Here is an 11,428-nt window from a genome sequence, read left to right on the forward strand (position 1 = left end):
GGATGTTATAAGAGATCCTTGGAAATGCCTTTCTAAGTCTCAATATCAATGCTCTCTAATGCTCTCTATCGACAAACTCAATAATTAGTCACAAATGTTCGTATTTTCTTCTTCCTCCTATGATCAATGTAACACAATTGAATAATTCTATTCTTTGTTCTTTGCCAATGTTCCCTTTGTCTTATAGTCCAATAATTTAGTATGGCTCCCATATATTTCTTTCTTGTTTCCACTTGAACCTCTTGCTTCTACATCCAATTGAAGAATTTGACCATGTGTTGTGTCATTTACAATGAGCTTCACTTTCATGATAAGAACATTCAACTAGCCTAAAATGTGATAGGGATGGAAAATCTATTGCGTTGCGGCTAAACACTTATAGTCTTATAGTGTGTACATAGAAGATGCCCGAGAGAGAGAGAGAGAGAGAGAGAGAGAGAGAGAGAGAGAGAGAGAGAGAGAGAGAGAGAGAGAGAGAGAGAGAGAGAGAGAGAGAGAGAGCGCATATGCATGTTGGTCTGTTGCTAGTAATGTGATACAATACCTCAGCCTCCACAACTAGTGGAGAAAAGGAGAGAGCTAAGAAGCAATTGTTACTTCTTTGTAAGTAGTGAGTTTTGTGATTTAAAAAAGACACTGAAAAAAGTACATTTATAATGTGTTAACTTTGAGATGATTGTAGTTCGACTTCATTCCAAACTTTGAACCCCCCCTAAAGGTATGGCATTGTGGAGCCCCAAGAATTTATCATGTTATCATCTTAGTGATTGAGTTGTCACTCATTGGTAGGCAAAAAGTATGAATAGAGAACACACACATACAAAGAAAAATATTTGAAGGTATGTTTATGGGAACCTTGGGTCATGATCTCTTTCACAAGAAGTTTTAGGCAAATTTCCACAATAATTCCCAAAATGTGAAATACGATGACATCATGAGCTTTTGCGAGGGAGGGATCACATACTTCGCTAGGTGTAGTTGGGGGAATGGGGTTGACAGTCCTCGAGGTGGGGCCCTAAAACCCCCTACCCCCAACTACACCTAGCTATGTCTACGTTCCTTCTCAAGGAGAAACTCATGATGTTGAGCACTATAAGGAAAAACAAGGGAAACAATCAGGGGCTAGTAGCCCCATATCCCCAATCATAGCTAGCTAGGTTTGCAGTGCCTCTCAACATAAGCTCATGATGTTGAGTAGTATAAGGAAAAACAAGGGAAACAATCGGGGGAGCCCCATATCCTCAATCACATCTAGTTAAGTGTGTGGTGCTTGTTGAGGAGAAGCTCATGATGTTGTGCACTGTAAGGTTTTAAAAGCAAAGGAAACAATCAGCAGCCAGCAACCCCCTGTCCCCAATTGCACGTGGCAGGGTACGGGATGCTTTTGGAGGAGAAGAAGCTCATGATGTTGAACACTCTGGGGAGGGCGAGCGGGTGGCGAAAGGGAAAGGGATCTCTTTTCCCATACGAGGAAATGTGAAACTTCTTGTCCATAAGGTATAATTGGGCACATAATGAAAAATGAGGTGAGGTGAGGGAATGTGCCTCTTTCTCACTTTGTCTATGCAAGTGAGGGCATAATGAAAAATGAGGTGAGGTGAAGGCATGTGTTTCTCTCTCACTATTGTGTATGTAGGGGAGAGCATGCAAATCTCGCCCAGGAGTATTCTGGGTCTTCTGCAGACAAGCACCAAGACAGCTGACATCGCCTGCGTTTGGAGGGCCTACTCTCTTCTCGTCAGCCACGGCCTCGACTCATTGGACACTCTCAGAGATGCTCTCATCCGCTCCTTTGCGGCCTGCGGCTGCAGCTTCGGCGCTGACCTCGTCTTCGCCCGCATCGCAAACCCTAGCATCTCCACTTTCCACTCCATTGCATGGGCGAACGCTTCCACCGGGCACACGCACAGGGCGCTCTCCCTATGTCATGAGATAATCAAACAGGATGCTGCTCCGGATAAATTCACACTCATATGCATGTTGAAGGTCTGTTCCAGCATTGGATCCCTCAAGGAGGGGGCTATGATCCATGAGGTCATCGTGAACAATCCACGCCTCAGCTCGGATGTTGCCCTGCAGAATGCACTCATCCACATGTATGTCAAGTGCGGGTCTTTGGAAAATGCACGGGAAGTTTTTGATAATCTCCGGCATCGGAATGGCATCTCGTGGGGTGCAATGATCTCAGGGTACTCACTGCATGGACAAGATTTCCTTGCTCTTTCACTGTTTGCAAATATGCAGAGTGAGGGCATCAATTCAAATAGAGTCATATTTCTAGGCACCTTGAAAGCTTGTGGAAGTTTAAGATATCTTCTGGAGGGCCTCTTGATTCATGATCTAATCTTGAAAGATGGCCTTGACTCAGATGATATGATCAAGAACAGCTTGATCACTATGTACGGCAAGTGTGGGGGCTTACGAGAAGCTCGCTATGTCTTTGGTTGTTTAATGGACCCAGATGTCTTTTCATATGGTGCTTTGATCACAGGGCTTGCACATTACGAGCAGGGATCATCTGCTGTTGAGTTTTTTGAAAAAATGCAGCAGGATGGAATAAACCCAAACAAGTTTGTATTTTCTAGTGTTGTGATGGCATGTGGGAGTAGTGGCGTGATAGAACAGGGCCAACAAATATATGATCACATTATTAGAATCGGGCTTGAATCCGATGTGGTTATTGGAAGTACACTGATTGACATGTACATTAGAAATGGGAAGCTTGATGATGCCTGTATGATCTTCAATAAGCTGCCTACAAGAGATATGGTGTCTTGGGCTGCAATGATTGGTGGATACGTTCTGTATGGTCATGGTCTGCTTGCTCTTGAGAGTTTTGAAAAAATGCACAATGAAGGCATAAAGCTAGACAACGTGACAATTCTATGTGTACTTAAAGCTTGTGGGCAGTTAAAGCTATTGATATCTGGAATGGAAATACATGATCTGGCAGTCAAAAGCAGGTTAGAACATGATACAACTGTTGAAAGTGCCTTGGTAGACATGTATGCCAAGTGTGGAAGTTTGGACAATGCACATGTGATCTTTGAGAAGATGCAAACTCCTGATGCCATTTCTTGGAGTGCGTTAGTCCTTGGATATGCTGATTATTGCAATGATCCACAGGCTCTCAATCTTGTTGAGAAAATGTATGCCAGAGGTATCGAGTCAAACAAAGCTGTCTTCCTATGCATCTTGAAGGTGTGTGGCAAACTAGGAGCCATGGGAGAAGGCAGGCTTGTACATGAGCAGATAGTAAGAAGTGGCATTGAACTTGACCTTGATGTTGGCAATAGTTTGGTTGACATGTACTGCAAATGTGGTAACATGGAGGCAGCAAAGGAAGTTTTTGACAGACTAGATGTTAGAGATATTGTCTCTTGGGCTGTTCTGATTGGTGGCTACGCCCAGAATGGCTGTGACTTTTTGGCATTTGAACATTCGAGCAAAATGCAATCAGAAGGTATGGATCCAAATGATGCTATATTTTGTTCCCTTTTGAAAGCTTGTGGGAATTTGGGCACAGGTTTGCATGGCAGGTTGATGCATGGAAGCATTATTGAAGGTGGATTTGACTCTACAAATATTGCCAATAATCTCATAGAGATGTATGCCAAATGTGGAAGTCTTGAGGAGGCTTACAGGGTGTTTCAAACGATTCGAAATCCAGAGAGAGTGGCTTGGGGTGCAATATTAAGCGGCTTTGTTGATCAGGGTCATGATGTTGGTGCTCTTGAACTTTTCAAGAGGATGCATCTTGATGGTTTTGAGCTTGACAGTGCAACCTTATTGAGTCTTTCTAAAGCAATTCGCAATGTTGGAACTTCAAAACAGATCAATCTGATCTATACTGACATTGTAAGTAGTGGGTACGACTTGGATCTGGCTCTTGGGACCAGTGCAGTTGATATGTTTGCAAGTTGTGGGAGATTGGAGGATGCATTTTATGTATTTGAGAACCTACGCAATCGGGATGTGGTGTCATGGGGAGCTATGTTAGCTGCCTATGTGCATCATGAACAAAGTTATACTTCACTAAAGCTTTTTGAAAAGATGCAACAAGAGAGAGTAGTTCCAAATAAGCCGGTGTTTTTATGTATTTTGAAGGCATGTAGCAGCATGGGAGCTGTAGGGGCTGGTGAAATGATGCACCATCAGATTATTGAAGGTGCATTTGATTCAGATGCACTTGTTGGAAACTCTCTTGTTGACATGTATGCTAAGTCTGGTTGCATGAGAGAGGCATTGCAACTATTTTCAGCATTACCTGACAGAGATGTAGTGGCATGGAATGCTTTAATCACAGGCTATTCTCAAAAGGGCAACTATAAGCTTGCTAACCAATGTGTCGAAGATATGCAGTCATGTGGTCTGGAGCCAAATGATTTGACTTACACAAGTATTTTGGCAGCCTGTAGTCATGCTGGTGAAGTGGAGGAAGGCCGTCATCACTTTGACGCAATGAAAAGGTTGCATGGGATACAACCAAGTATTGAACACATCACATGTATGATCGACCTTCTTGGTGGTGCAGGATACTTTGATGAAGCGAAAAGATTGCTGAATACAATTCCAGATAAGGTTGGAATTCCTGCATGGATCTCTCTCCTGGCTGCATGCAGAAAGTGGAGAAATGTTGATCTAGGAAGACAGTGTTTTGATCAAATTATTCATCTGGATGCAAACATTGCAAGTGCTTATGTCCTTATGTCAAATATTTATGTGGATGCCAATATGTGGGAAGATGCCTCCAAAGTTTTGGAATTGAAAAGGCATGCAAGTGCATGGAAAGAGCCAGGGAGGGCCTTGATAGAAATTGGTGGTAACTTACATGACTTTGTTGTTGCGAGTAAATCTCTCTCCCAAGGTGAGAAAGTGGACAACAAGTTGAAGATTTTGAGCAAGTCAATGAGGAAAGATGGCTATGTGCCATCCTTGAACCTAGTTTTTAATACTATGGCTAGCACAGATGTCCAATCTGGAGATCAAGAAACTTGTGGTTCAGTGTCAGGATTACCTGTACTGTCTGAAGGTGTAATCATAAATTCCTGGAGTAGCGTCACAGAGAGTTTGGAGCATATTGCTCCTTGTATACTTTTTCCAAATATTGTAATGGAAACTTTGGTCATGAATCACACACAGCGTTTACATTCATTCTGTGCGTACATATGAGGTAAGAATTGTCATGTAGAACTTCTCACATCGTCTTGGAAACGCTCCATAAGAATTACTCTGTTAGATTGAAAGTAGGAAACACCTGTTGAAATTAGAATCACGAATATCCAGTCCATGAATTCTCTGAGTAAAAGATGAGGCTTTGGGCATTAATTAACCTGAACATTTTGGTCTATCCAAGTAACAGTAACGAGTTTTCAGGTGAACAAGCATGGCTACTGCGGCACTCCATGACACCAACCTCACAGTTAGAACTGTATGATTTTTACTGCACCCTACATTTTTTAATCTTCCCATATGAACTGCATTCATCTAAAGAATGATTCACACACACTCTTTACAATCACTTTAGATTGCTACTTGCTCTAGGAGTACTCATCAAATACCGAAGAATTCAAGAACAGGAAAGTCCTCTCGTTCATCTAGACCTATATGTGGACTGCAAAATCCTGGAGTAGTTTAAACACCCTCCTCAAGACATGGTATGGTGTGCACACTTCTATTGCCACCCTTTAAATCGCACTTACATATCACTGTCTTCTGAATAGTCTTGCCCTGCTTGTTACATTTTTGATCAAAACTGCATGGAGATGTTTAAAAGCAATAGCTAAATTGGAGAAGCCATCTTGTTGGAGGGCTCATCCAGTGGAGGTAAACAAAACACCGGTATCATCTTGTCAGCCAGATCTGTGTTTTCTGCACCCTGGACTGTATACACTATTGCTGCCATCATCTGATGTCATCAGAGCTTTGTGAACTGCTGTGCTTTGGGATCTGTGGTGGTGAAAAGCCAGCGAGCAAAGTTATGGGTCTACTGTTCACATGTGTACATATAACATACAATGATGCATATATATGATTGAATCGTCGTCAAATGAATAGCATGCACAAGAGGGTCAATGACAAGATTTATAATGGATGAAACATTGTCAAATGAATTGTGGACATCCTATAACTTGAGAAGCCGTCATGAGCATTCTAGTCCATGACTAGTGATGATGACAGGAGACGCAAGTCATGCATGAGATGCAAGAGTTTTGCAACTGTAATTGTAACCCCATAGCTCACATGATCCTTGGTGAGTGTGTCTCTAGAGGAACACATTTGAATCCATCCATGCAAGACGGGGTGGAAGTTAAGAATAGAAAATGTTCTATCTCACTTACCAATTCTCACATACTTATTGTCCTTTATGGTCACATCCATTAAGAATTCATGCAGCTTCATATACACATCATTCTTCTTTCCACCGACAAAATCCAAGTCCCATAGAAACACAATGTCCCACACATCCATACAATAGTGCATCTCCACAAGCATATGACAAAGCAACAGGAGAGACTACCAAGCCATTGCCATTCGTTCATAATGTGCACCACACACAAGGAAGTATTGCGCAATGAACCAATGCAGACCCTTGAACACTCTACATGCAAAAGTTTGTACTCTCTAAATACAGTTTTCGGTTTCTAGCAATTCTTCTTTGGCTGGTTTGTTCAAAGTCTTGATCTTTGGCTTCATTTGCCTTTCATGAGAGATGGACTGCTCTAGTATATTGTGTATCATGAATGACGGAGTCCTCTAGCCATCTATGTGTTGCACAATTTGTTGATGCATTGATACACAATGCATTGCACCCAATACCTACATCTACCTAGATTGACATTACACTAGCAAAAGGAGCTTTAGTATCAAATTGAAGTAAATATCCTAGTTAAAATCATTGAGAGTATGAGAAACAATCAAAGAAACAATTCAATTTGTGTTGTTGCAATTGAGAATGTGTAATCATGATGTCATCACCAAATGAGCTATGACTCAATTATAGTTGGTGCTACATGCATAGCAAGGGGAATAGGAACTAGTTATATTGCTTCTATCATGCCCAACAAAGAGCATCACCAACACCTTCTCCATGATCTCCCTATCACTCAATGGCTATCCATTTCATCTTGAAGGTTGGGAAAAATGATAAAAGGTTCTTATCTCCAAAGCTCCTTTCTACTTTCATGTCCTTTCTCCTCTAGTTAGTCATTTATGAAACCAATCTCAAAGCATGACACCACACCAACGGTCGTTCTATACTTGGTACGGGGGAAGTTGATAGGAAAAATTCAATGAGCCTTTGACCACGATGTTAAAGGGATCCTTAAGCATAACCCACTCTTCCCTACACATCTTTTTGTAGAGGCTCATGAAGGGTTGAGAGGTAATAGAGAAGGTAAGGTGTTTTATGGAAGGAAGTTGAGGACCTACTAGTGACCACCCTAGTACACAAAGTTTTTGACACTTTCCCATGTGGGAAAAGGGGTTCTTTTCCCTTGTTTCCCCTATAGTGGTTAACATCATTACCTTGTGCAAGGGAGGTACCACATACCTAGCTAGGTGCAGTTCGAGGCCCTTGGTACTACATCCCCCTTCTCCCAATCACACCTAGTTGAGTATGTAGTCCCTCCCTCATAGAAGCTAATGATCAATTTATATTCAATTGATTTGAAGGTCAAGTGCTTTCATCAAGGTCATCATTGAGAAATGCCTTCAAGGGTGTGGTTCAATAATTAGAAACTAACAATCATCATATGGGGTGCCATCTGGTTCTATGCCAAAAGTATCTATAGGACTGATATTTTTTATCATTTTTTATGCAAAGCCCTACAATAGCATGCGATTCATGCAACAATACTCATTTACAAGGATAACTTGAAGAACAAGGACATGCACATCTACTATTGCAATAACAATTTTCACCTCTAATTCATAATGGGTGTCATCAATAGTAGCAGGAGTATTGTTAATTAACTATAGATCATTTGATGGTGTAGTAGTTATAATCGTACTCATGTCAATGTTGATAAGACACCAATGCTTAATGCATGGTGTTTTTTACAAATTGAATTTGTATGTATTGTTAGGCTATTTATGGGTGTGGTTGTTGACCTTTTGGATCCCAAATATGAGCCCTATAAATCACCATAAGCATGGCCTATTCTTGGTTTTGAAGTCTCCCCTTGGTAGACAACATTTCAACACCCAAAATCAAAACAATTTAAAATGTTGTGTTTTTAAGACATGGAAAATGTGAAATCCTTACCCCCCTCATACAACATAACCCTCAATATGCAAAGTCAAGGAAACTTGCCCTTTTGTTGCCAAGGTAAATAAGACAAAGACATTGTGTGCTAAGACACTATGTTTTTTGAGTGTGAAAAACATGATGAGGATGCCCCCTTCCTACAATAACATCCTATTGTCTAATGTAAGGTAATTCACAAACTACATGTTTTGGCACCAAAGCATATTTGATACTCGAGGTCAAGGGATCTTTGGCCTTGTGGTGCCAATATTGATTGAAGATATGCTTAAGAAGCCAATACCAGTAGGAGAACCTCCCCCCCCCCCCCCCCCCCCCCCCCCCCCCACAGTTAGATTTGTAAGCATAGTGCCTAGATTCTTGGAAAAAGGTTTTGTAAACTTTGCATAGAGAGTGCATAATTTGATCTTTTGGCCCCCAAAAATGAGCCGAGAGGACCCAAAAACCTATCAAACCACTATAAACCTGGGCTAATCTTGGTTTTGCAGCCTTCCCCCATAGGCACGTCTTTAAGACCCAAAATCATAACATTTTAAGATGCTATGTTTTTTGTATGCAAAAAGCATGATGTGCCTACTCCCTTCATATAACCTCACCTCTAATATTGTGCAAAAGGAAGGGAACTTGCCCTTTTGCACCAAGAGAAATAAGGCCCAAGAACAATGCTTGTTAACATGATGTATTTTCTCTATGTAAAAAATGTGATGAGCTTATATGGTTCATATAAGCCCCTCCATTGAATTAACACAATTGAAAAATGCCATATATTTTGACATCAAAACATACCCAACACTCAAGATCAAGGTATATCCTTAAGAAACCAATACTCGTAGGATACCTCTCACTCCCCCTCGCTTGCCCCCAAAAAAACCATGCACACACACACACACACACACACACACACACTCTCTCTCTCTCTCTCTCTCTCTCTCTCTCTCTCTCTCTCTCTCTCTCTCTCTCTCTCTCTCTCTCTCTCTCTCTCTCTCTCTCTCTCTCTCTCTCTCTCTTATATACACAAGTTTATGAACCAAGTCCTAGATCCTTGAAGAAGTTTCATAGAGCTTCACTTGAAGTCAATGATTTCATCATTTTGATACAAAATGATCTCAAAAGGCCACAAACCTATTAAATCACTATAAATATGGTCTACTTTTAGCTCTAAGACCTCCCTTGGTTGCAATTTTTACAACCCAAAATCATAACTTTTTTTAACATTGTGTTTTATGGTTGGGAAAACATGATGTGCATACCACCCTCATATAGCTCAACACCCAACATGATGCAAAGTTATGTGAACTTGCCCTTTTGGTACCAAGAGAAATGGGATGCAAAAGTGCTATATTTTGAAATTGTATATTATTTTGATGTGAAAAATATAGTGAGATTGGCCCCCTTCATAATGTAAAACCTTTGCATTGAAAAAGTGCTTACTTTGGCATCAAAGTGTACTCAATACAAGAGATCAAGGGATCTTTGCCATTATGGTGCAAACATTGGTTGGGTTGGAAAATTTTCATAAATATTCATTTGGAGTGTAGAACTTGAACTTTTTTATTCCAAAAATGAGCATAGAATGCCAAAAACCTATAAAATCAATGTAAATATGACCTATCCTTGATTGAGGTCTCCCCTAATACATAATTTTTCAAGGTCCAACATCACAACTTTTTAAAATGCTATGGTCTTTGGATCTTCAAAACATGCCACACTTACCACCTCCATATGTAATCAAATATTATGCAAACTCAAGGGAACTTGCCATTTTAATACCAATGCTATTAAGAATAAAAATACTATGCATTGAATAGTGGGTCTTTAAAATGTGAAAAACATGATGAGCTTGCTCCATTCACACAATAAAACCCCTTCATTTAATGTAACACAATCCAAAAACAAAATATATTTTGGCAACAAAGTACACCCAATACAAGAGATCTTGCCCATTATGGTGGCAATACTACTTGGAGATATGCCACACCCCCTCTCTCTTGCTTTGTTTTATGAAACTTCTCCAAGAATTTCCCATAAATATGTATATTTGAGAGAGAACAAGAAGAAGAAGAGTATATTGACATCTCTAAAAGGCCAATGTGGCCTAAGAGATCAAACCAATACATACAATGACATGCATTTCTCATCTTAAAAGGTAAAAGATATGCCTACGAGACTAGAAATTAGGTAGTATTATGTGTAAGAATATGCCATTGGTACAAATGTAAGTAATAATATTAAAAAGAAGAAAAGAGAAATGGCAGAAATGATGTTTCCCTTAGTGAAATCTCTCTTTCAAGTGGAGATGTAACTCTATATGTTAAGATGCCTTGGCATCTGTCTCTTGTGGCACTCAATGATAGCTCTAATATGTTTGTGATAAGGGTGTTTGGGTCTTCTCCACGAACATGGTTGTCTCACTCAACTAAGTTTCATTGCTCTCTCCAAGGAGATACCTCCTAAAGATGAAGCTGCTCTACGGTGTCTCTTTGCTGGATGTCTATCCAGAATGGTAGTCAATCTCATATTGGACTATGTGGTAGTGAAAATGTCGGTAACAATCCTCTGTCTAGGAGGAGCTAGTTATGGGGGGCTACTATCTCATAGAATAGATGCTATGCACCTCTAAATTTATAAGAGAAAGAATCCCAATCACCTTTGGTCCTCAAACTCCATCACCTACCATATAGGGCCAAAAGCCTCTCAAAAAAGACTGTGGTATGTACCTCAAATGTCAAAGTATACCACCATACATCAATAGATGTAATGCTCCTTTTTTGTGGCTCTCTCTCACAAAGTTAGCACATGCAATCTTCTATCTCCATACATTCCCATTTGCTTGTCTCAATCCTTTGATGATGTGTTGAGATGCAAATCTTACCAATATTTGTATGTACCCATGTGATAACTGGGTATCCATATAGATTGGTTGGATAATGAACCCATACTCAAACAACTAAGGAAGTGACTTTGGTAATGTGCCATCCTCGTGCCATGTAGAGAAAGGGGTCTAATCCAATTCCTCTCAATTTCTAGTCTCAATATGTCTACTTTGGTCACATGGTTTAGCTCTAATCAATTGAGTTCAAGTATAGGGCAATCCAAGTTGTAATCATAGGGGGTAGTCTATCAATATGCGAACCATGCAAGATCATCCATATATCCATTTGA

General features: G+C 40.4%; 1 protein-coding gene across 1 annotated transcript; it reads left to right on the top strand.

Moving 5' to 3' along the window:
* Positions 1-1,557: 1,557 nt before the first annotated feature.
* On the top strand, positions 1,558-6,688 carry LOC148012144 (pentatricopeptide repeat-containing protein At3g53360, mitochondrial-like). The gene has a single exon (XM_087669282.1). It carries the CDS (start codon positions 1,606-1,608, stop codon positions 5,170-5,172), a length of 3,567 nt encoding a protein of 1,188 aa, XP_087525408.1. The 5' UTR covers positions 1,558-1,605; the 3' UTR covers positions 5,173-6,688.
* Positions 6,689-11,428: the final 4,740 nt, after the last annotated feature.

Source organism: Lygodium microphyllum, chromosome 27 (assembly GCF_053477565.2).
Source record: "Lygodium microphyllum isolate KBCC chromosome 27, Lygodium_microphyllum_v1.1.10, whole genome shotgun sequence".
Taxonomy (NCBI): Eukaryota; Viridiplantae; Streptophyta; class Polypodiopsida; order Schizaeales; family Lygodiaceae; genus Lygodium; species Lygodium microphyllum.

What these genes read in the sequence shown, in the direction of transcription:
- LOC148012144 (XM_087669282.1), top strand. Translation starts at nt 1,606, where the DNA reads ATGTGTTTCTCTCTCACTATTGTGTATGTAGGGGAGAGCATGCAAATC.